Source organism: Eurytemora carolleeae, unplaced genomic scaffold (genome assembly GCF_000591075.1).
Source record: "Eurytemora carolleeae unplaced genomic scaffold, Eaff_2.0 scaffold817, whole genome shotgun sequence".
Lineage (NCBI taxonomy): Eukaryota > Metazoa > Arthropoda > Copepoda > Calanoida > Temoridae > Eurytemora > Eurytemora carolleeae.
Window position 1 is genome coordinate 99,852 of NW_019396718.1, and position 27,275 is coordinate 127,126.

The 27,275-nt window shown below is 31.1% G+C and overlaps 1 protein-coding gene across 2 annotated transcripts in view; it reads left to right on the forward strand.

Annotated features, from left to right (window-relative positions):
* LOC111707749 (receptor-type guanylate cyclase gcy-20) overlaps nt 1-26,918 on the forward strand; it is a 37,331-nt gene extending 10,413 nt beyond the window's left edge. For both annotated transcript variants that reach the window (XM_023480892.1, XM_023480893.1), the window contains 14 exons: nt 4,281-4,338; nt 5,649-5,720; nt 6,433-6,558; nt 8,898-8,972; nt 9,525-9,573; nt 13,609-13,677; nt 16,566-16,602; nt 18,134-18,271; nt 19,134-19,232; nt 21,558-21,649; nt 22,230-22,288; nt 23,323-23,399; nt 25,087-25,126; nt 25,187-26,918. In XM_023480892.1, the coding sequence (XP_023336660.1) occupies nt 4,281-4,338; nt 5,649-5,720; nt 6,433-6,558; nt 8,898-8,972; nt 9,525-9,573; nt 13,609-13,677; nt 16,566-16,602; nt 18,134-18,271; nt 19,134-19,232; nt 21,558-21,649; nt 22,230-22,288; nt 23,323-23,399; nt 25,087-25,126; nt 25,187-25,631 (1,436 nt within the window). In that variant the 3' untranslated portion in view covers nt 25,632-26,918. The remainder of the gene's footprint in view (nt 1-4,280; nt 4,339-5,648; nt 5,721-6,432; nt 6,559-8,897; nt 8,973-9,524; nt 9,574-13,608; nt 13,678-16,565; nt 16,603-18,133; nt 18,272-19,133; nt 19,233-21,557; nt 21,650-22,229; nt 22,289-23,322; nt 23,400-25,086; nt 25,127-25,186) is intronic.
* Nucleotides 26,919-27,275: the final 357 nt, after the last annotated feature.

Here is a 27,275-nt window from a genome sequence, read left to right on the forward strand (position 1 = left end):
AAATATCAAAAAATTTAGCTTGCACCAGCGGAATGTACTTTTTTCTAGATCTAGAAAAATCACGTTTGCGCCAACAGAATGTACTTTCTTTCTAGGTCACTCTAAGACCACAAAAATCTAGTTTGTACCAACGAAATGTAATTTCTATCAAGATGGAGATCTAGAAAATCTAGTTTGCACCAACCGGAATGAACTTACTAGATCTAGATCTAGAACCACAAAAATCTAGTTTGCATCAACGAAATGTACTTTCTAGTATGGACAAAAAAATTCTTTCTATCAAGATCTAGATCTAGAAAAATCTAGATTGCATCAACGGAATGTACTTCCTAGATCTAAATCTAGAAAATATAGGTTGCACAAACCGGAATGAACTTCCTAGATCTAGATCTAAAACCACAAAAATCTAGTTTGCACCAACAGAAAGCATGGACAAAAAATTCTTTCTATCAAGATCTAGATCTAGAAAAATCTAGTTTGCACCAACAAAATGCACATTCTTTCTAGATCTAGAACCAAAAACATCTAGTTTGCACCAAAAGAATGCATTTTCTATATAGATCTAAAATCACACAAATCTAGTTTGTACCAATTATGTAGAATGTACTTTTCAGATCTAGAATATTCAGAAAATCTAGTTTGCACCTACGGAAGGTACTTTTTAGATATAGATCTAGAAAAATCCAGAAATTCGTGTGTTTGCAATAACTTTCACAGTATTATGGTGCCTTCAATTGTAATTTGTACATAGCATATTTCTAAGTAAAAGCCAGAAAGATATAAATATATAGAATAATTACACTAATAGAAAACAGAAATATGCTTTTTAGAAAATGTGTTAAAATTCTGTTTCTCTTAAAATATATAATATACATTTTCGGGCTTTTTTACTATGGTGCTTGTCATTGCATGCGTCGCATATGTTTGTTCAGATGTCTGTCAAAAAAAGGAAAAATCGAAAGAGAAGCATGAACGTTGAACATCTTTCCAACAACGCAACAAGAAAAATTTACTTTTATTAAGGAAGATCATACAATAAAATAAAATAAATAGAAATAGAAATTAGAAAATGTAAATATTTCACAATGATATGGTGTTACGCGAGCCATGCTGCGTGTAGAAAGTCTGTTTGTCGCCCCTGCGTATTTCTGAGTTTCTCCTGAAGATCTGTACGGAATGTATTGTGAAAAAACTAGTTTAGGAACTGTTTACAGTCCGACTGCGCAGACGCAAGATTTCTCGCGGAGTAGTAGTTAAATTTATATTCAGTATATGTTTATTCGTTTTGCAAGTATTATCCGTGTTCAGAATTCTGGGATCACCGTGGTAATTATTTTATATATATCTATGTTTATCGGTTGATTCTAGTATGATTGATGATTATGTATTCGTTTATTGGTTCCTAGCCACAGTTTTTTAATGCCTGAGTGGATTATTTGTTATAATTGTATGATTTTCACTCAAAGCTTTTTCTGTGGGTTTATTAAATTTGTTTAGATTGAAGGCTCAGAGAAATAAACGTTCGGAACCTTACTATCTTCCTTTTTATTATGAAGAGCGTTGAGAGAAGGGAGTCTTACGATCCAATCCTGAGAAATACCACACGGTACATATATTAGGTCTTTAGGGAAATCGCTAAGTAGCGAAACAATGGTTCATTATCGTAATCTTTCGCGAGTTTTAAGTTATAGCTAACAAATTCTGTAAAAATGGGTTATTTATATTATTTGAATTATCATTACTTCAATTTGATAATTTTTTCATTTTCAATAGATTTAATTGATAATTATTTTACATAATTGTACATACAATTATTTTTACGTCCGTATTACGAGACAAGAACTTCCACCAATGACAGTGCAGTATAATGGTCACGTGATACAGATGAAGAGACATAATGATAATACTGCACTGTCATTGGTCGGAGTTCTGGTAACGTCACGTATATTTATGTATAATAATTATCAATTAAATCTATTAAAAATGAAAAATATTAAATTCAAATAATAATAGGAGCAAATAAATCTAAGTTACTTAAGATCCTCTGGGATATCGTCTTTTTTAGATTGCCAGGCGTGGATCCAGAGGGGGGGTCAAGGGGTCAGGAGTATCTTTTGATCCTTCCTTTTCTGGTATTAACCTAAAAGTTTACTTTAACTGTTTTCCTGCGGATACAAAACAATTTTTTTGGTTAAATCAGCCCATCCTCTAGGAAAGAAAGGATTTTTAATTTTCAAAATGTGTAAACATTATTTTTGTAGTGTGTGTGTGCAGTGTCAGATTAAGATGGGNACCGATTTTTGCATATTAATTTTTCGAGAACATCAGATATACTTTTGGGTCTCGATCTAACTCCTAAGATACATAGATTTCAGCCTTTACCCCCTTTCATTTTTCCGTTACAGTCCCTTTAAGCCGTAACTTCTCATTCTTTAGTTTTGAGGAAAAAAATGTTTTACAAACTTTAATATATGTATATTCTTTAGAACATATCTTCTAAACACATGCAGTTTCATAAAATAATTAAAGTCACATCATCACAATCAGACATTTCTTTGATCCAACCAAAATTTCATTAAATCTTCTATCAATACTTGTAAGGCTATAAATACACGAGAAAATTGGTGATATTGGAACCTTTTAGGCTCACTGTTAGGCTCACTTTTAGACTCACTTTTAGGGTCACTTTTAGGCTCACTGTTAGGCTCACTTTTAGACTCACTTTTAGGCTTACTTTTAGGCTCACTGTTAGGCTCACTTTTAGACTCACTTTTAGGGTCACTTTTAGGCTCATATTTAGGCTCAAATTTAAGCTCACTTTTAGGCTCACTTTTAGGCTCATATTTAGGCTCATATTTAGGATCACTTTTTGGCTCACTTTTAGGCTCATATTTAGGCTCATATTTAGACTCACTTTTAGGCTCACTGTTTGTCGTAGAATGATATATTTGACGGTCCCATGAGATGATGTTTCTTTATTTACTTCCTTTTATACAATGCTGACCCACATAGAGTAATAAAATAATAACAATAAACTTCAAAGTATATTGTCTAGTATAGTATAGTATACAGTGATAACCAAAAATCTCTGAAATAGGAAGACGACTTTTGAACTCAAGGTATAACTTTAACTAGTTAATGAACATTAGACCTAGCAATTGTACAGTGTAAATAGACCCATTTCACTTAAATAGTGCTTTGCTAAGTTACTAGTAAAAATATTTGCTTTGTAACAACATCAAAAGGCTTAAGTATTGCTATGATGTCGTCATTCTATTCTATTGTTTTCTGGTTATCATTGTAGTATAAATAATTTAGTAAAAACTCTTTGCTCATATGTATTTATATTAGATGTAGCTGGCCAAACTGCTCAACCAGGGGGGGGGGTAACATAGGCTTAATAAGTTCCTTTTAATCTTTCTTATTCTGGGCAACGCTGGGTACTATGCCAGTTGGTTATTTGATCTTTTAAACGTTGCCTTACAGCTCTTAAAAATATTTCGAATAATATCACAAATATCTTATTTTTAGAGATGAATTTTCATTTGTCAGATCTATGATACAAACATTACAGAAACTATAAAAGCGTTGTTTACATTCCACCCAAAAATTGAAGTACACTTAATTTGTTGACAAAGCTATGGTATTTTCCCATAGATTAATAACAAAACAGATAGAACAGTAGATATCCTCTTTTCATGATGTAGGGATTTTTCGTTCATAGTAACGCTGAGAAGCCCAACGCGTTATTCAACTCGGCTTACGCGTAACTCCTTTGGGCTTCCATGAAGGAAAAAACCCTAAATCTTGAAAAAAACGGCATCTTTTGTTATATCTGTATTGTTATTAATCTATGTCTTTCCTTGTATACAGTATTCTCAAAAAAATTTTCAAAAAAAAACTTTTCTAAAATATTGATATAAAATCAAACATTTACGAATTGTAATAAGATTACAGTGGCATACTGCTTGCAGTGCACATACACAAATATAAATATAACGAAATGCGGGTTAGTTAGTTAGTTCTTTTTGGTAACAATCCAATAAAGTCACAATAAAGTACTTGTTAAAAAGTCCTAATTTCTGGCACTTAAAAAAGTCTTGCGGAAAAACAGTCATGGAAATTTTTTTAATTAAAAAATAATCATGGTAGAACAGATTTTTGCTAAACACTTCAGTTTATTTATTTATGTGACCATTTTTTCCAGAGACTTCTTTAATTAGTATTTTTTTCCACGATTTTCTTTTGATGGATTCAAATTTTCTTATAACATATTACAGGAGATCCTCCTACAAATGAGTTCTACACCGCTACTCAACTTCTATCTATTATTGAAAGGTACAATTATAAATAAATAAGAAAAATCAAAGTTTTATCAACGTATTTTAAAGAGAACCCCACAAATAATGAGTTGTAAGTCTGATTTCATACTTTTATGTGAGAAACAATCAGGAGAAAATATCCTTGTTTTTCTTCACAACCTTTTAATTTCTTTCTACATTGTCTCTGCTGCAAAAATCCGCAAGTAACTTTTGTAGAAAACAACCATAGGAAACTTGTGAAATGGCTGGGGTCTGTCCTAGAGAACGATTTTTGGACCACTTTTTCGACAATTTTCAATTAAATTAGTATTTATTTAGGGTTAGGTTAGGTTAAGACACTTTCTGGGCCGAGCGCTGCGGCTAGGACAGGCTAGGGGGCCGAGCGCTGCGGCCACGGGTTAGGTTAAGTTTTGACACTTTCTGGGCCGAGCGCTGCGGCTAGGACAGGCTAGGGGGCCGAGCGCTGCGGCCACATGTCTTACATTTAAGATCCATGTACAAAATTGATAGGAAGAGGGGGGCCGGGGGGGGGGTCCAAAAATCGTTCTCTAGGAAATTACCAATAGCTGGGCAATGGAGGATCACTTGAAATGACGATAACAGTCTCTTTAAAATGACTAATTTAATTCCCTGGAACCAGAATGCAACATATTTCTCTATATAAACTTTATCATATCAAACTTCCATCTCCCGACTCATGGATTTAGGAATATCATATCAATCAAAAGATTAATCAAACTTTGGCAGACAAAAATTTACTTTAAAAGGGGCTGTTACCGTAATTTCAAATGTTCTTCCATTTATAGAGTGGCATGTCCGATTCCAAACGGTACCCTGAAAAGATTTTTTTGATTAAGTATAAATTTTAAATTTTTATAATTTTAAAAAATGATTATTTTGATTATTTTATGTGGGTTGTCTAAAAAAGTAATTTGCGCATTTCTTTTACAGGAAAATATTGTATGAATTATCAGAATTGAACACTTGTCAAGCTAGAAAAACGACTTTATCTTCCACATTATTGATCAGATAAAGCTTTATAGGGTACCATTTAAAATTATAACAGACCCTTTAAAGGAAGTAATTGAAAAATAAGGATGTACTTTATAATTGTATAGAGACAAGTAATACAATATTATAATAATTGTAATTACAAATAATACAATATTATAATTATAATATTATAATATAATTAATAATAATAGTATGGAATGACACATTATTCACCACCGTTTCTATTTTTCTGAACACTCCATTTAGAAGAAAGATCAGAAAGGATATAAAATAAAGATTATTTGGAACAGAAATAAGAATTATGTTTTCTAGATGTTGTGATTCCAGCTACTGTATCAAACCTGACTTCAATACACTACGCCAGGCGGTACAGCGGGTAGAGAGGTATAGATATAGGATATAAGATACAGGATACAGGATACAGAACACTCTAAACAGCATTAGCATGATAGAATACAAAATCTAATTATTAAAAAAATTTTTTTTTGCTGTATTGATAAAATTTTATCTAAACCGAATAGAATTAAAATTGAAAGAAAAGATTGATGAAAAGGATTAAATTGTCATTTCTTTAACATTGAAAGGATCTTTTATTCAATTTATTTGATTAAATCCCTTCAGACAAATAAACATTGTTTAAACTAGATTTAAAGGAATCATTCACCTTCTCCAGGATTAAAATTTTTTAAGAATTAAGAAAAATAGCTTAACAATCTTTTGAAATTTAAACTTTTAACACTTTAAACTTTGAAAGAGAAAACACCTACAGTGCACAGTTATTAAGATGAGAATTTTGTTCTTTATAGTTCTGAAAGTTACATTTCTAAAGCTAAAAAAGTTGGTTAACAAGTTAGTGACACTTTTAAGCTTAAACATTTTTCATTCCTCTCAGGACCAATGTCAGTGACTGATAACTAGTGAAAAGTGGAATTCTTGTCGTCTTCTCTCTGGAAAATGTTCCTGTTATAACTGATATTTCACTAAAATCAATATTTTTAAGATCTGACAGTTTATAATTCAATAAAAATAAAATCATTATTAATACACATTCAATTGCTCAAATGACGTCGTTATGTACTCATTGTTTCTTGCATAGTGTGACAGAACGTGGAGTACTGGAGTGCCTGTTGACAAGTATGGAGGAATATACTGATCAGCTAGAAGCTGATTATTTAGAGGAAAAGATGAAAACAGAACAATTACTTTATCAGCTACTACCCAGGTATAGAGTATACAGATCAGCTAGCAGCTGATTATTTAGAGGAAAAGATGAAAACAGAACAATTACATTATCAGATACGGGATACAGGATACAGGATAAAGAATACAGGATACAGGATACAGGATACAGGATACAGGATACAGGATACAGGATACAGGATACAGGATACAGGATGCAGGATACAGGATACAGGATACAATATACAGGATACAGGATACAGGATACAGGATGCAGGATACAGGATGCAGGATACATGATACAGAATACAGAACACACTGATGATAGAATACTTATTAATTAACAAAATAAGAATTTTTTGCTGTATTGATAAAATTTGAACCTTTTATCTAAACTGAATAAAATTGAAAGGATAGATTGATGAAAAGGTTTTATACTGTCAATTCTTAAACATTGATAGGATCTTTTATTGAATTTATTTGATTGAATCTATTTGGACGGATGAGCATGACTTAAACTTAATTTTTGAGAATTAATAATCATTTACATATTCCGTTTTTTTGGAGACTACTACAATAAACAATTTAAAAAAATTCCTCAAAAATTATATTTTTTGTTTAATAAACCAAGAAAAAAACATGTTTTTGAATCCTTCAGAGAAAATGGTCCTGCAAAACAAACAACAAATGCTAATTAATTATTTGGAATTGGCCTAAAAGAAAAAAAAACAATGAATCCCAATTTACCTCATTCTCTATTTTTTTGCATTTAATCCTGAGTCTAAAACTAAAGAATGCGCGAAATTTAAGTTATAGCTTAAAGTTAAAAGTTCTGTAAAATAATGAGTTGCTACTTGAATTTGAACTTTTTTAAATAAACCCTGAAGGAAAATTTGAATTTTCTGGGAAAAATCTGAACCATTTAGAAAAAAGGATTTACGGAGAGATATTACGTAACTCGCGTAACTATCGCTTATCAGCTGTTCTTTAATTTTAAATTATTTACTTAACCAAAAAAAACTTAAAGGTGCTTTTGGTAATAAACGTTTATCAATCAATCAAAAAAAACATATTTCCAGTTACAACCATTTTTTAAGTTTACGTGCAAACATTAAATTATTAAATAATCTAAAACGTAAAATTTATTCAATGAAGATTTTAACCCTGGGTTTAAATTTTAACTCGTCGATATCGGCGAGTTAAATATTTAATCCAATGGTTAAAATTCAAGTCAGAAGTGGCAATTAAGCTGAAACCTAACATTTAGTTATAGACTCATGGAGTAAAAAAAACATTTTTGAATAAAAAGAAGCAAATTAATACTAAAATTAGAAAATTCTGGAAGTTTTCCAAGTTTTAATTAAAGCTAATGAAATTAATGAAAACGATAAAGAATACTTTGAGAAAACTGAAAAATAATAATAATAATAATACAAATTTCGGACGAATTAGATACAGTATTGCAGAAATATATGTTTTATTTGAATAAAAATGTTTTCACTAAGTTTTGCTTGTCATTGGTGTAAAAGTCCGTGGACTATAAAAAGTCTTAACGACCGTCTAAAGGAATTGAGTCTTTGTCACAAACTCAAATTTGCTAATTCTGATATCTTTGCAACCTGATGGTGCAAACCTTTTATTTTACAAACTTAAGCTATTTAACAAAATTTTGAAATATCTAAGGTCTACGACATCAGGTTGCAAAGATATAGGGATTAGAAAATCAGAGTTTGTGGCAAAGACTCAATTCCTTTAGTCCATTTTTGGGGAGTAATTGGTGTACATACAAAGGATAAATTAGGGGGGAGGGGTGAGAGTTGCTACTAAAATCTAATTGATACATACAAGGGTTAGTGATTTCCAGAACACAGGATAGGTTATACAATGTATACGATATACAATATACAATATACAGTACATTTTCTGCTTTAAGATTCTTAGCAGCAGACACAGAGAACATTTCACAGTGGTTTACTGACAGTCTGGACACAGTGAACATTTCACAGTGGTTTACTGACAGTCTGGACAAATTTTTCACATATTTTAGTAAACTCAGACTATTTTGCCTCCATTGTGAAATTATATGTATTCAGTTTTTGAAAGAATTCGAATTTGTCTCATTTTTCAAATCATTTGTGCATGTGTGGTTATAGGTAGTAAAACGGAATTCAACAGATTTTAATTTACATTTTTCTATAACAATTATTCTTGGTTCTAACAAAAAAGTCTTGTGTTCAATAATGCTGGGACCGAGGATTGCTAACCGATTTCTACATGGGGCTGCTGCACAATTACAGTGTTTCATTTTCATTAGATTATTTGAATTATAACTTGAGTCAAAAAGTCGTCTTCCTATTCCACGTGTATGTCTGTTTATTTTAGATCTGTGGTTGCAAGGTTAGTCGAGGGCCAGGCTTTCATCGCAGAAACATTTACCTCGGTCACAATATATTTTAGGAATACATTGTTTATTCCATTTATTACTTAGTTTAGACTCCCTTTCAAGAGATTCCTATGGTACAATATATTTTAGGAATACATTGTTTATTCCTTTCAAGGGATTCCTATGGTACAATAGGATTAAATTGTGGTAGCCGGTTATTTCACCCTCTTGTCTTGTTGAAAATAGTCAATTTCTTTAATAGATATCACATTCTTATCTGATTGATCCTAAAAGCTAGATATATGATAAAATAAAAGATGGCTCAAAAATAGAAATTGTGAACTGCACTTTCATATTTGATTTACGCTAAAATAATTTTAAACCCCTAGAGTGCAATAAAGATAATAATTTAAAGTTTCAAGGCCTAAAATAATTTAAATAATTTACTAACCTTGTACTTCATTCGACTTTGAAATAGAGAAATCTAATTTTTTAAAATGAATAAGAGTAGGTTGGGGTTAAATGGGAGGATGTAATGGGGTAGGGGTTGAAGTATTAATAAAGAATGAAACTAGAGGAATTTCCCCACTCTAGTTTTAATGATGTTTAAATCTTGTATCCTACAGTGATATAGTCGGGTTTACAGCTTTATCTGCTCAATCCACTCCACTAGAGGTAATCTCATTCATTCATTCATTCATTCATTTACTCTACTAGAGGTAATCTCATTCATTCATTCATCCTTTCATCCTCTCTACTAGAGGTAATCTCATTCATCCTTTCATTTACTCTACTAGAGATAATCTCATTCATTCATTCATTCATTTACTATACTAGAGGTAATCTCATTCATCCATTTATTCATCCTCTCCACTAGAGATAATCTCATTCATTTACTCCACTAGAGGTAATCTCATTCATTCATTTATTCATTTACTCTACTAGAGGTAATCTCATTCATCCATTCATTCATCCTCTCCACTAGAGATAATCTCATTCATTTACTACACTAGAGGTAATCTCATTCATTCATTCATTCATTTACTCTACTAGAGGTAATTTCATTCATTTACTCTACTAGAGGTAATCTCATTCATTCATTTACTCCACTAGGGGTTATCTCATTCATTCATTTACTCTACTAGAGGTAATCTCATTCATCCATTTACTCCACTAGAGGTAATCTCATTCATCCATTTACTCTACTAGAAGTAATCTCATTCATCCATTTATTCATCCTCTCCACTAGAGATAATCTCATTCATTTACTCCACTAGAGGTATACTCATTCATTTACTCTACTAGAGGTAATATCATTCATTCATTTACTCTACTAGAGGTAATCTCATTCATCCATTCATTCATCCTATCCACTATAGATAATCTAGTTCATTTACTCTACTAGAGGTAATCTCATTCATTCATTTACTCTACTAGAGGTAATTTCATTCATTCATTTACTCCACTAGAGGTAATCTCATTCATTCATTTACTCTACTAGAGGTAATCTCATTCATTCATTTACTCCACTAGAGGTCATCTCATTCATTCATTTACTCTACTAGAGGTAATCTCATTCATCCTTTTACTCTACTAGAGGTAATCTCATTCATTCATTTACTCCACTTAAGGTAATCTCATTCATTCATTTACTCTATCTACTAGAGGTAATCTCATTCATTTATTTACTCCACTAGATGTAATCTAATTCATCCTTTTATTCATTTAATCCACTAGATGTAGTATTCTCATTCATCCTTTCATTCATTTACTCCACTATTTGTGGTAATCTCATTCATCCTTTCATCCTTTTACTCCGCTATGTGTGGTAATCTTACTCATACTTTCATTAATTTACTCCACTAGATGTAATCTCATTCATTCATTCATTTACTCTGCATGTTTTTAGAGAAAAACAGTACTTTTGTTTTGGTAACGGTATTATCCGTTTTAAGGTTACCGTTCGTTAACGATCTTAACGGCGTTAACACGCGGCAGATATTTTAGATATCGTTAACGGTGCCAGCCGTTAACGATTATATTTCATATTAAAACATCTTTTAGAATTTGAATAACATTCTAAAGCATCAACATTCAAATCACGTAAAAAAATATTAAAAATGCATAAAATTCTATAATTCAACAAACAAACGAGGCAAAAATCCGAAGATGGTGTTTAAAAACATCGACATACATAAAAAATTATCTTTTATTTTTTGGCAAATTTTTTGCAAAAAAACACGTCCGTTTCTTTTTTCTTCAAAAACGTCTATTTCCGTTAATTAACGATTAAAAACTTGCTAGATGTAAAAGTGTAAAAAAATTAAATCTAGACAAATAATTTTTAATATTATTTTTAATGTTTGTCCATAAACATGTAATAAACTGAATGATGTTTCTGTTTCTGACTGTTCTCTGCAGCTTATGAATATTTTATAAACTTATTTTCACAACTTTAATCAGAAAAGATTGAATTAAAACTTAAAAATGAGAGAACACTTTATCTATTAAATTCTTAAAGTCTCTGCTTTGCTAGACAAGGACTTAAACAGAGGTGGGGGNAGCCCCCGGCCTGGGGGGGATAGCAGCAGAAGAGCCCCCTTTATCTTGGATTTATTGCAAAATAACTGCACTTAATCCTCACAAACTGCAATTTTTTAATCCCAATATCTGTTTAACCTTGTGTCGTATTTTTAACTTTTGCGACCTAAAAAAAGTCTAAAAAGTCTATAATAACATCTGGCTGCAAAGATCAAGAAATTAGACATTCAGATTTTATTCCTAATCTTTTTTGTAGATTTTTGAAATAGACCAATTCAGAGCATTCCAAAAACCATATTAAATAAAGGAATTGATTCTTTGTCATATACTCAAATTATCTAATCCCTCTATCTTTGCAACCTGATGGTGTAAACCTTTCATATTTCAAATTGAGATTATTTGATCTTACAAGATGAATTTTCAATATATCTATAAGGCCTACGACATTACGTTGCTAAGATATAGGAATAATCATAGTTTGTGGCAAAGACTCAATTACTTTAATAAGTAACCCCCGGCCCCCCATTTCTTCTGTCCCCTCTGGAGGAGCTAAAAAAAAATGGAGGTTGAGAAGAAAATTTCCCTTGTATGTTATGATAAAGTTTTAACATTCTTGATTCTGGATGGGAAGTGTACAATTTAGAATACAAGGATTAAGAACTCATAACACTTTGCATTTTACGGGAGAACAAGACTGAAGTTTTTAAGTATACAGGGTGATTTTTAAAAGTGGAATTTTTTTAAATGTTAACTTGTAAAAAAACAAGGAACAACAAAAAGACAATTTTTATGTTTATTAACTTGTTATTAGAATGAAATTTGATATAGAAATTAATTATCTCCAGCATTTTAATCTTTCTCTCAAACAACTTCCAAACTTCGAACCCGATATTTGGACTATTTGAATTTTTCACATCACATTAAGGACGAATTCAATATTTTTACAAAATCTTCTTATATATCTATATCTAAGGTCCTTCAAAGTTATTACAACTGGTAAAAAACCACAAATAAAAATATTTAAAGAGAAAATGGAGAAAAATGCCGTATTTTTGATACTGTTTGACTTGTTTAAGGGAGACCTGTAATCTTTTATTTTCGGGTGTAGCAATTGTTACTTCGCAAGATTATCAAACGTCAGAGAGAAAGTAAGAAGATTTTCTTATTCAATATTGCGGATTATGCTGTAATATATAAATATTATTATTGTCTAAATGAGTGGTTCAAACATAAACCTAGTATCAAAAATTATGAACATGTGTTTGTAATTTCAAAAAAAGAATCGATTTTGAAATATGTGGCTCTGGGTTCATGGCAAGATCTTATTTAGGATATGTGTTAAGATCGAAATAAAGGAGCGAAAGCTGTTTCTTCTTACAATTTGCGACTCAAATTTTTCAATGGGTGGCTCCTCCGCCCCTTCCCCCCCCCCTCCTCCTCATCCACCTTTGAAAGAAAACCCTGTGTATGGATATTTCCAGGATAGGGAAATGAGTAGAAGAATTAGTATTCATTTAGATATACATACAATTTATACCAATTGGCTGATTATATAAAGAGAAATTAGAAAATAATTGTAGTCTACTTTATATTAGATTAGATAAAGATTAGATTTGTAATTACACCATTATCAGGTTACATCACTATCTGACCTCATCTCAAAGAGAATTATATTTAATCTATATAATCATATGATTTAATTAAAAATACCTATAGTATATAGAACAAACCTCACTGAAGATTGGTCCATGACAATTTTTTGATATATATATATATATATCTATACATCATGTCAAACAGAATAAACTATCTCTAATTGAAATCTTAGATGTTTTCAATCACAATTCCTTTTATTAAAGAGCTATATTGAGAAGAACAAAAATGTTCTAAATTTTAACATGTGACCAAATAAATATTACGTCAAATCAAAACAAGAGGAGCTACGAGGGCAAAAAATCGTTCCAGTAATGTAGAATACACAATTATATACTTATATTTAAAAATAAATAAGGTTTCTAAATAATTTCTCAACTAAACATTTTAAGGAAAAAAGACAGTCAACAATAACTACTAATCAAAATATATTTAAATAATTGTCATCATGTAATATTTTTTTGTTATTTATTAATTTGTATTGTCTTAATGATTTGTATTTAAACATGTTTCTAGATTGTGGATTTCCTGAATGATTTGTATACAGTTTTTGATTCAATCATTGACAACTTCGATGTATATAAGGTAAAATTTAAACAAATATTTATATATATATGCAAGGCCCTCAACTTATAATGAGTTGGTTGAGCTCTCTAGTCCCTATTTCATTACCAAATCATTAGGGTTTGATGGAGCAGTGGTTAGCGTGTTTGATTCATAATCTAAGGATTCATGGTTCAAGCCCCGTCAACTGCAAAATAAAAATCTGATGATTAGAGCCATATTGATGAGTCCTAATAGGACGAAACACTGTGTCTATGGATATATATATATAAATATACATTTTAGTTTTTAACTTCGCATTTTTTCTTAAAATAGAATTATACTAAAGATAATGTTTCACGTCTATCATGACGATCCTCAGTAGTTAAAATTCTTTGAACAACTAAAATTCCAAGATTAGAGCCATATTGATGAGTCCTAATAGGACGACACAGTTTAATAAACATATTTTAAGGTTTAACGTTCTAATCTATATGTTGCAAACATACATGGGTATTTTCACAATGTTACACAGTTTAATAAACATATTTTAAGGTTTAACGTTCTAATCTATATGTTGCAAACATACATGGGTATTTTCACAATGTTACACAGTTTATTAAACATATTTTAAGGTTTAACGTTCTAATTATATGTTGCAAACATACAGGGTTATTTTCACAATGTTAAACAGTTTATAAAACATATTTTAAGGTTTAATGTTCTAATCTATATGTTGCAAACATACAGGGTTATTTTTACAATGTTACACAGTTTATAAAACATATTTTAAAAAAGAATCGATTTTAAAAAGTAAATGATGGACATCTTTTGAATTATTGGTCAGACATAATGGTACCGTTGTTTATTAGACATTCCGCTCTATAAATTCAAATAACATGAAATTATGTCTACGTACAGTCCATTTATGTAGCTGTAAAAAGAAGGTTGTAATTATTATGGTTAATTTATCATTTTTACTCTTTGTACTTTTAGAAACCTATAATTCGATCTGGAGACATAAATCATAAATATGAACAGGACAAAACATGTTAAGATTATCTTTTCTACATAATAAGGCTCTTCGCTAATATATATATTAGCTGTAACCAGCCAAACGGCTGGACCGAATTTTTTAAGGGAACCAATGGACTAATGGGCCAATGGAACCAAATACAAGTTTTGAAATTTCTAAAAATTCCACGGGTAACGTCGGGTACTTCTGCTAAAACCAAGATTTAAGACCGAGAGCGGGTAAACGGCGGGAATAACTATGAATAACATAAACCTGGGCAACGTCGGGTACTACAACTAGTATATAATAAAGCTTATGTAAATATTCATAAATTTGTTTGTTGAGGGAACCCATGTTAGTTCGGAGTCGACAATGACATAGACAACATTTCTTTTGAAATTCCACGGGCAACTCCAGAAACTTTAGTTAGAATCATAAATTAATATCAAGCGCGGGTAAATAGCAGGAGTAACAAAGCCTATATGAATAATAATATAAACCTGTCAAAATTATAAATATAAAAATAAATTTTCGTAATTACTTTTTTCAACGTACTTTGCTCTTCGAAATAAAATTAAAAAATAGCTTTCAATTTTGACGTCACTGCAAAATTTGACGAGTAAAAGAAAATTTAAAAATAAAAGTAGATTAAATTTAAATGTAATAAAGTTTATTTTTATAAAACACGCAGTTAATGTTTTCAAAATTCAATTCATTTTTGCATTCCTTTGTGATCATCTTTCAGTTTGAAAACCATTAAAATTATGCGGAAGGCTTAATTTTATTTGAATATATTAAATTTACTAGATAGATACACACAGAAACTATAAATTTACAATGTCATAATCTAATCATTTAGCAAAACTACTATTATTAAGCTATGTCTATTTCGAGACATAAAGAACTGAATACTTGCCTCTATCTTTAATTTTCAAATCCTTTTTACTTTGCAATTTGATGTTTTTTTTGATGCAGACCTTAAAAATGTGCCCATTAAAAAATAGTCGAATTTTAAAATATTTGAGGTTTACTCGCATAGATAGGTTGCAAAAGTATAGGAATTTGAAAATTAGGTATTGAGGCAAGTAATCATTTTCTTTAAAGGAATTATCATCGTTAATTCAATTGACAACGATTCGCAATGAATGCCCTTTAAATTTTTATCTGGAATTAGACAGATGTAAACCAATTTTCCGTTCATTTGTGTGACAGAAAATCCAGGATTTGTTGTGCAAATATGCTTCAGGAATCCGTCTTACATTCTCAGAAATGTGATTTCAATCCGGCCATGGACTTTTGATGATTAGATTACTATACAGGGTGTCCCAAAAAACATGGGAATTCAGTGACGAATTGGATATCGTCTTTGTTATGAATTAGCATTTTAATACCTAATTTCAAAAGCCATAATATTATAATGTCTGCTAGAGTTTATTTCATGAAAAGGGTAAAAGACTGTAAAGATGTGTCTATAATGTCTCCGCAAGATGAACAGTGAATACGGACAAGTTTACTCTGTTTGTATACTGTAATTTTCTTGTTTTACTAAGTACAACCGGTTGCAGTCAAAACATAAACAAAAAAAATGTAAATATAGCAGACGAAACTCTTACAGATTACAGCTTTCTCAGTAGGTATCACTATACTAAATCAAAGAATTATTTGAAAAGACGATATCGAATTCGTCACTGAATTCCAATGTTTTTTGGGACACCCTGTAGTTCCCGTTTTTTATTATCAATCTTATTCTTAAATTGAATTAAAAAATACGAGAAAGGATTAGGAAACCCTTCGAGAAAATTTGAATGGTATATAACAAATCTTACTAAATATATTCTTAGAATTTTGAAGATTTAACATTTTTTAGAGATTTTAAACGAATTTTCAGAATATTATTTTAATTTTTATTTCATAGGTTGAAACCATTGGGGATGCTTATATGGTAGCTTCAGGTAAGATTTAAAATGTGTAAACACCGTAAAGAAAGTTAAGAAATTTTAAAATAGGATATTGAGTCTTTGCCGCAAAGAATGTGAAAATTGTGAAAACCCTTTATAAAGATATTGGTATCAATTCGATCGCAAAGAAATTGCTGTAACCCAACCTCGTAGACCTTTGATATTTCAAACTATGAATTTGGAAAGTTATATTATAAGTTTTAAATATCAAAGTTTACACCATCAGATTATAAATATATAGGGATTAGCAAATTTAAGTTTGTGGACATTTTTTGTTTGTTATTTTTTTTTAACAAAAAGCAGTTATTTATAAACTTATTTATATTACATTCTAATTCAGTTTTTACTTATATTTCTTCCAGAGATTAAGTACTCTTATTCTTGTCAACAAAGATGGCACGGGTCCTATTTCTTCGTTGCAATTTATAGGGGTGTTTCTGCAGCGTCACAGTTAATTAAAGGTTCTGGTCAAAATTCAGTGAACCTTAATTTTGTAACGCATTTTTAGTTTTTCGCATTTGCTAATTTTTACTTTTGTGTAAATGCGCACCTATAATACCTATCCTTTAATCTTGATATCCACTATTGTCACTTTTAGTTTGAGGATCATTGCTTAATCTCCTTATTTAACCCTATTCCCGCTGGGGGGGGGCAATTTGGCCCCCCCCCCTGTAGTTTTTTTTACATAACTCAAAAAGTATTGGTCTGAGGCTGTTGAAATTTTCTGACTTTTCTTACATACCCAAAGCCCTCCCTTTAGGCCTAAAACCGGGCTTTAATACTAACTGCCTGAGTCCTCAGGCACACTGCCTGAATGACTGCTTTTGCCTGTAGCAAACTAAATCTTTGTTTTGACCCACTTTCACTTGTCAGATTTTGATAAAATTTAGCTTATTGGAAAGCCTAGGACATAAGGAAACGGATTGCACAAGTTTTGCGAAAAAAAATTGCAAATTTTTTGCAAACAACCTGTCAAAGGAAATTTGCACATTTTTAGTTTTTCTTGATTAAAAATCAGGTTATTTAAAATTTTGCAAAAATTTTTGCATATTTGAAATGGCATAGTCAAGGGCTTTTCAAAAATGTATAATTTGTCATTTTTTGGACACATTTTTTTTTGCAAACATATTTACTATAAAACTGGATTTTGCGATAAAAAATTCAATTTTCGCAAATTTGCAAATTTTTTTGCAGATTCTAAAAGTAGAGCACAAGAGCTTTCTAATGATGTATCATTTGTCATATTTGGACATAAAACATGGGATTTAGAGGGGGGGGTCAAATTGACCCCCCCCAGCGTATCCTGGTTTTCAAGTACCCCAGCGGGGATAGGGTTAAGGTATTCCTCCAGAGTACGATTTCGTGCGGAATATAGAATAAATATTAAATTAATCTGCAGATTAACAAAATATTCAGATCAAGCGTTGATCTCAATTTCAACAATACAAGAGTTCCCAGACATAATCTGACTCATACTCGATTGTAATTTAAAAAAGGGAAAGCTTAAGAATTTTAATTTTTCAAGGTTTACCAATTCCTAATGGCAACAATCACTCACGTGAGATAGGCAGGATGTCCTTGAAACTGCTTGAGGCAGTTCGGAACTTCAAGATTCAGCATAGGCCACAGGACTCACTTCGGCTTAGAATAGGCCTACATACAGGTAGGGATGTTAACGTTTTTATTTTTTTGAAAAACGATAGTTTTTTTTCGTTTTCCTATCGTTTTAAAAACTATCGTTTTTTTAAAGATTTTAAAACGATTGTCTTTAAAATGATAGGAAAACGAAACAAAAACGATAGGAAAACGAAAACGATCGTTTAATGATCGTTTACATAAACGATTAACAACCCTACATACAGGTTCCTAGAATTTCCCTACAAGAGGCTGGTTCACAACAGTGAGAAATTAAAAAAAACCTTGTATTTAACAAAAATTATACTTTTTGGCAGTCATCCAACTTTTGCTGCCAAATAAGCGATTCTTTTGTAGAATATATTTTTTTATTTCGTAATTTAGAGTGTGGTAGGAATACAAAACATAGTTTAGAAAGAAAGTACGATAGTCCAGAAATAGGAATTAATTCAATTAATGTAGTTCAACTATCATTACCTAGTTTAACTTCATTACTCTATTTAAATTAAATCTGATCTCAGCTATGAATGATTAAATAAAAAAGATAATCAAAAGCTTTGAAGCTGTTTTTCTTTTAATTTTATTAATATAAGTATCGCTAAAGATTTTGTATTTTCTTAGCACTTTTTCTTTTGGAATCCAATTTTAAAAATACAATACTATACAATAAACATGAGACACCACAATTGTGCGGCGTTAAAAGGCCTAAATCACTTAATAATTGACTTAGTAAGTTACTATAAAGTAAAACTATTTGCTTGGCCGTACCTCATCAACTACTGTTATGATTGCTTCGATGTCGTCTTCTTTGTTCTACAGTTTTCATCACTGTACTAAAAGAAAATGCAAAGATACGACACCTTTCCAAAAGTTTTGTTGTTTTCACGTAGGTACGTGTTGTGCCGGGGTGGTTGGTATAAAGATGCCTAGGTACTGCCTGTTCGGAGATACTGTAAACACTGCGGCTAGGCTTGAATCTAGCGGAGAACGTAAGTATCGAGCATTGATCGCTTTATCATTGCAACGCGATGGTGCAAACCTTTATTTACAATTGGACTTTTTTATCCGGCAAAATTTTTGGTTTGAAATATTAGAGACGTGCCCGAAAACAGGTTGCACACATTAGAAATATTAGAGACGTGCCCGAAAACAGGTTGCACACATTAGAAATATTAGATACGTGCCCGAAAACAGGTTGCACACATTATAAATATTAGATACGTGCCCGAAAACAGGTTGCACACATTAGAAATTTCTTTAAAATTCCTTTCCTTAATATCTTACAGTGATAACCAGAAAACTTTGGAATAGTAGAACGACTTTGAGAATCAATTTTTAACTCTAAAAAGTTCAATAACCATGAAACACAGCAATTGTGCAGTGTAAACAGACCAATTTAACAAAAAAGTAATTTTAAAAGTGTCTGGTAAAACTATTTGCTTTGTAACACCATCAAATGCACTTACGTATTGCTATAATGTCGTCTTCCTATTCCATTGTTTTCTAATAACCACTGTAGTTCTTGCTAAAAGCATTTTATCGTCAATCTTTTCACTGTATTCAAAACTGAAGGCTTTTTAAATACTTAAAAACTAAATCAACAGTTTAAATATTAAAAGTTTTCTTTGCTTTCATTTGTATTCAGTATTCTGTAAACAGAGTAAAGAAGAAGTTTCCATTTACTTAAATTGTTGTAAAGTATTTTTATTCTCATGTTAACTCAAGTTTATTGAAACATTTTATTCAGAAATTAACATTCATTACATTCATTTTACATTTTCCAAAACATAACATGCATATATAACCTTGTTCTATATATTTGGATTTAGTGGGCCCACTGAGGGAGGGAAGGCACACCACACCTTTTTTTCGTCCGACCACAAATTACGTCACAATTCACCATTTTTCGTCCGGCGTTGTTTACATTATTTTTTAAATTACTTTTGGATTTTATTGTATTCATGTCGGTTTAAAATATTTCATCCTATCTTTTCTTTAAAGAAGAATATAATTATGAAGGTACAAACAATTTGTAGAACAATTCATGGACATTTCTTTTCATAATACCTCGAGCAAATCAAAACCACTTATGTAATATGTAAATTTTTAGTTGTAGATTCTAAAAATCCAGCATCTATCACTTAAAAGCGGCAGCTTACGAGTAAAATAAGAAAAAAACAAATATGTGTGTGGTCCGGACGAAAAATATGTGTGGTCCGGACAAAAAATATGTGTATGGTCTGAACGAAAAATATTTGTGGTCCGGACGAAAAATATGTGTGGTCCGAACGAAAAATATGTGTGGTCCGGACGAAAAATATGTGTGGTCCGGACGAAAAATATGTGTATGGTCTGAACGAAAAATATGTGTGGTCCGGACGAAAAATATGTGTGGTTCGGACGAAAAATATGTGTGGTCCGGACGAAAAATATGTGTGGTCCGGACGAAAAATATGTGTGGTCCGGACGATAAATATGTGTGGTCCGGACGAAAAATATATGTGGTCCGGACGAAAAATAGGTATTTTCCGTTTTGTGCTAAGTTTTTTTTTCAAACAAAATGTATTTTAAACTAAATCAAGTCATATAGTAAAACATGACGCTGCCTCAATTTGAAAAAAGTGTTACAGGACATAAATAAATACATATGAAACCACAGAAGCACACCCAGACAAAAAAAAGGTGTGGTCGGAAGAACTAATAGTAAATTGTGACGTCATTTGTGGTGCGGACAAAAAAAGGTGTGGTGTGCCTTCTCTCGTCCTTTACTGCTCACAAGCAAAGCTTTTGCAAAAATATGGGGGTTCAAATCTGAGAAACTCAATTTTTTGCGCAAAATATATCTTGTGCAAGTTCAAAGCGACGCAATATCAACAAAACTTGACACAATTTGTAGCTCTTTACTATCACAATGATGGAATTCGTTTTCTTCAACATTGAAAAATTGTTCATAAAGGTTTTATTCGCTGAAATGGGGAGTCATATTTTTTTTAAGGGGGGAGGGGGGGATGAAATTTTGCATGAAATTTATCAAAAATATGCCGAATGATAATCATTTTTCACCCCAGAGCATATAAAAGCATCCATCCCCCCCCCCCTCCTCTGGAATTATATAAAGTCGATCTTCTTCTAAAAGTACGATTTTAAATTTAAATTAAACTTTAAACCTTGCCAACCCCTCAACCCAAAAGAACCATGAATTTGTTATTCTTTGTTTAGAAAATTGAAAAACAATTTAAATGTTCAAGAACGTAAAAGAAATAGAGCTGCGCAACGGTCTAAATTATACTTTAAAAATGTTAATTCTATTTCAGCAATGAAGATCCATATCAGCTCTGAGACAAATACTGCATTGAAGACATTTGATTGTTTTGAGACAGTTGAGAGAGGACAAGTGGAGATGAAGGTAGGGTGTGTCCGATAAAAATGACTGTTCAAAACCAAATAGCGGGTTTTTGAAAAGGCATTTTTATCAAGGGTTTAAAAATATCAACTTAATTAAAGAAATTTGATTGGACGTATGTGAGGCGACTTCCAGATAATTTCTGTTTTCGTTTTCTCTTTCGAACCACCGCTGAATACAATTCTTGCACTGTTCTTTCGTTAAGTTATGAAGCCGTACGTTTTTTGGATACTTTTTATTTTGGCCATGATAGGGCGAAAAAGAATTTGTGTTTATTTTGAACCTTCTTAATTGAAAACTTTTGGGAAAACCCAGATTGCGCTTAAAAAAAATATTTAAAAAAAATTTGTAATGAAGAATTGTTGCTTATGCTTATTCATAACCTATAACTAATCATATTATGGGAACCCTGCAATACATTGACACTCGTCAATTACCTCTTTTTTCTAAAAATATGTTTTACAAATTTAATAGACACCCTGCGATCGACTTAAACTCTATCCCAATCAATCATGTTATTGCTTAACCTTCTATACAAAATAATTCTCGATTTAAATATTTATTGGATATTTTAATATTTCAGGGGAAAGGATTGATCCAAACCTTCTGGTTACTTGGAGAGAAAAGTGTCCAGCCCTACAGGTAAAAATTTCTAAAATGTGCAGGTAAATTATCTTTAAAATGTCAAACCCTCCATTTAAGCGATTGTTAAATGTCCAACCCCCTAGATAAAAGATCTTTAAAATGTCCAGCCCTCCAGGTAAAAGAATTTTTAAAGGTCCAGCCCTCCTGGTAAAATATTTTTAAATGTCCAGCCCTCCAGGTAAAATATTTTTAAATTTCCAGCCCTCCTGGTAAAATATTTTTAAATGTACAGCCCTCCAGGTAAAATATTTTTAAATGTGCAGCCCTCCAGGTAAAATATTTTTAAAAGTCCAGCCCGCCAGGTAAAATAATTTTAAATATACAGCCCTCCAGGTAAAATATTTTTAAAGTGCAGCCCTCCAGGTAAATCATTTTAAATGTCCAGCCCTCCAGGTAAAATAATTTAAAATATACAGCCCTCCAGGTAAAATATTTTTAAATGTGCAGCCCTCCAGGTAAAAAATTTTTAAATGTCCAGCCCTCCTGGTAAAATATTTTTAAATGTACAGCCCTCCAGGTAAAATATTTTTAAATGTTCAGCCCTCCAGGTAAAATAATTTTAAATATACAGCCCTCCAGGTAAAATAATTTTAAATATACAGCCCTCCAGGTGAAATATTTTTAAATGTGCAGTCCTCCAAGTAAAATATTTTTAAATGTCCAGCCCTCCAGGTAAAATAATTTTAAATACACAGCCCTCCAGGTAAAATATTTTTAAATGTGCAGCCCTTCAGGTAAAATATTTTTAAATGTCCAGCCCTCCAGGTAAAAGATTTATAAATGTCAAGGCCTCCGAATTTTTTATATGTCCAGCTCCCCAAGGTAAAATATTTTTACATGTTAAGCCCTCCAGAAAAATGATTTTTAGATTTTTGGATTAGTTCTTTTCCTATTTTCAGTTTAAGTTTAACAATCTTTTGAAGATATTAATTTTAAAATCAGATTCCTGAAAACATCAGAATATTAAAATGTAAACAATAATTTTTTTTTACGTCTCTGAATATGCATGTTATTATATACATATTCTCCAGGTTACCGGATGTAAAAGATAAAATGAGTAATCCAACTGTAACAGTTCTCCTAAATGATCAGAGCAGACAAAATTCAGGAAAATAATTCATTAAGCAAATATTTAAAACAATTTTTAAAGCCAAAATTGAATAAAAGAAATAATGAAGAGTCCTCTATGTTTTTGGAATCGTATGAATAAATCCTATAAATGCCTTATTTTTGAAAAATAATTTTTATGTAATGCTTTTTTATTTTTACGGAGATTATAATTTATTTTTAAATCAAAATTTTTAATTTTTTCTCAGACTGCCATCTTCTTTTTCGCTGATCATACATCTGTTTCTTTTAGATCTACGCATTCTAATCCTTGGAATACAAGGGAAGCATGCATTTTGATATATATTTCTGATTTCTTTCTCCCTAATATTATGCATGTAACTACTTGTTTTCCAGGCAGAGGTGTCAAATTTCTCTGACAAGTTATTTGAGGAATGATGATCCAGCTGTTTTTCATTTAGCCATTGTTCAAATTTATATATTCTTACAGGTTGGAAAAATAAAAGTCACTGTTAAGCGGGGTTTGAAAATTCTGAGGATATCCGTTGTCAGAATTCCGCCTTAATAATGACAAATCGGATAAGAAAGGTTGGACAAGGAGTGGACATTATAGATAAAAGAATTCTTTATTCTTGTAAGTTCATCACGGACAGTGCTTCAGAATACAGCCTTGTCTACAACAATCTTTTCCTCGCAGCCGGCAGAGTATAAACCAGTATCATAGTGCATGGTGCACAACCTATCAGGATTATTTTTTCTATGTTTCCATTTTCCTTGTTTCTGGCAAGAGGGAGGGGGAAGAGAAGCATAGAGAAACCCCTCCTTCTCTGCACTATTATTTTATTTTTTTCCAAGTAGGGTGTAGTTCCATGTTTTTTTCCACACAGCTGTTCAGCTGCAAGAAACTGGAGAGCTGTATAAGAACCTGACTAATTTATGACAGCTAAGGAGTATATTAAAGAAGTATTAGAGCTGTCAGTAGCAAAATCTGGGTCCAGCCAGGTAAAAAACCTCCATTCTCCAGGTCAATACAGCGTTAAAAGATGAGCGCAGGCCTCAATGTTTCTCGTAGGTTTTTTTCCTTTTGTCTTCAGGGGTGTATACCCTCCATCATATATACTCCTGGCTAAAGCTTCTCTTATTTGCCATTTTCTCTCTCTCACCCTGTATCTCTGAATACTTTTAGAAGCCACTTTCAAGATCTAGTTGTTGCCTCTCTCTGAAAGCCGAATGTACACTGTAACACTTTATTTATGAATTTTCCAAACTGTCAATTAAAAATAAATCTTAAATTTCATGGTTTCTTTCGGTCATTTTACTTTCTTAATGGGAGTGCTCGCGAAAAATGAAAGGGGATGTAGGCTACTTCCGATATAAACAGGAATAAATGTTTTCAAAAGGAACTCTCAGATCATGAAAAATACAAAATATTATGAAATATTGACTATTTACGAATGCGTCGAAAAATAATGGATGACTATTGTTTGTAATATCTGAATGATTTGTTTGGAATTAAATTGATTTGTTTATGATCCGAGTTGAATGTTGCATCTTTCTAAATTTTTATGGACACTACGTTCTTCGGTATTAGTTGTTTTTAACAATTTTCTCCTTATAGCGCAACAGATAGAAGTAAGATTAGTAGCCCCCTTCATTTTTTGCGAACACTCCTTTTAATGCTCAATGATTCATAAAAGATATTGTATTAAATGAATTTTAATTGTCAGAGGCCGAAAATTTTGAATCGATATACTTCTCAGATAATAGGTAAACAATGCATTCAACTTATTTTTAATTTAAAATTTTAATAAATTAATTTTTGTTAAGATCCGTAGAAAATGAAACAGGAGAGGAATGTACAGAAGATGTCGACGAAAAAAACGAAAACTTTTCACTAAAGTCAAAAAATATTGAAGACAATGAAACTGCCATAACGCACAACCTTGAAGCTGTATCAGGAAGAAATGCAGACTTTAAAAATGAGTGGACTGATTGTCGTTTAGAAACGATAAGGGCTGACGTTTTGGAAACCAATACAACAGTGAATCAAGAGCATTCGGAAAAGTGTTGTGCGCCTAAAGAAACAACTAACATCGAACAAGAAAATACCAAAGATAAAACTAAAATAGATTCTGAAAAATACAAACTCAAGGTTTTAGAGAACAGTAAAGTCCAGAACGGCATTTTCCAACAAAATGTAGAAGAGTGTAAACATGTTGAAAGCAGACTAAAAACTCTATTGTTAAACCCAAAACTAGAAACACCCCTGTAGAAAATAAACCAGATTTGAGGCGGAGAATTGCTAATTTTAAACAATTAATTTTGTTGTTCAATGTGGATATTTTTTATATCCATGCTGGGTGCGAATTGAGTTAATTATCAACCTGCACAACAGTTAAAAACAAAAGTTCAGAATTCTTTAAGAGTAAAAAAATGGAATTCCACAATGTATTTTTTAAACAAAAAACAAAATATTTTTTGAAAAACTTGGACTTTTTTTGTCTGAACCAAACCTTGACATCTTCCAAATGCAATTTTCCAAATTGATTTATATCTTGTAGAAGGTGAAGGAATCTAATTTATTTTCTTCCTTATATCACTCGTTTTAAGAAACTCAGAGAAATTGTTCAAAATATTATAAATTCTTTATAGTGCTACATTACATGCTTTATATATATATATATATTTAAAAGTATTGATGGATATCAGAAAACAGTTTTACAACTAAAAAGAAGCAAGAATTGCAAAAACATATTTTCATAAAAACTTTAACAATATTTAGCCATATATACTGAATTGTTTACTTAGCCATATTTACTGAATTGTTTAATTGTACGTAACATTATTGTGTATTGAGATATAAGTTTTGGTTTTTATAAAACCTTTTTTATTTTATTGATGGGGCGAGTTGAAAATTTCCAGTCAGAAAGCAAAAAATCTTCGAAATGTAAATTTTAAATTTTTTGAATTATAGAAAATGTTGAACAACAAAATCTTTAAATACTAATTAGTCAGAATTTAAAATTTTTCTGTTCAAATTTTGTTTCAACTTCTTTATATAACTGTCGAGTAGTATTGGGCAATGATGACAATGATTTTTCATTTAAAGGGAGTGACTGGCTAGGTATGGTAAGTGAACTGAGAGTACAGTATTTTGGAATTAATTAAAGGATTCATTTTTGATATTTATGAAACGTTTTTACTGGGGGCTTGCTCATAGATTCGATTTTTTAAATTATCCATGACTAAATCCTGAATTTTATTCCAAAATACTGCACTCTCAGTTTACCTACCATACCTAGCCAGTCACTCCCTTTAAGACAAGCTGTTGCCAAAAAAATGAATCTCTGCACCCATTTAAAATTTTAATAAATAATGTGCAGAATAATCAAAATGTGCCAAATGTAAACATGTGTAAAATAGTATAAAATTTTTACTTAAAGAATTTAACCAGTAACCACCCTTGCATTTTACTTAGATAGTCAAAAGTCAGACTAATTATAAAAATGCTTGCATTACAGTTTTATAACATTAATGATTTTTATTAAAAAAATATATAATAGAAATGGCTAGCACTCTTATTTTAGTCCATACAAATTCTGATTTCTAAACAACAAGTTTTAGTTGAAAGGACAGTCGTTTTGAATTTAACTGACCCTCCAATTAAAGAGATGCACGCCCGATTCTCACTGGTACCCTTAGAATATTTCTTTGATTAATAATATGGTAGATAATATCATTTTCCTATTGTTTAATTCTGACAATTTCTTCATTGTTTTAAAGCCAAAAAAAGCGCAAGCTACGAAGAGAAAATAAAAGAATATAGTTTTCATAAAAGAAATTAGAATATTTAAATTAACTTGATCAGACAAAGATTTAAATGGTACGATTGTGAATCTAACATGTTACTTAATTT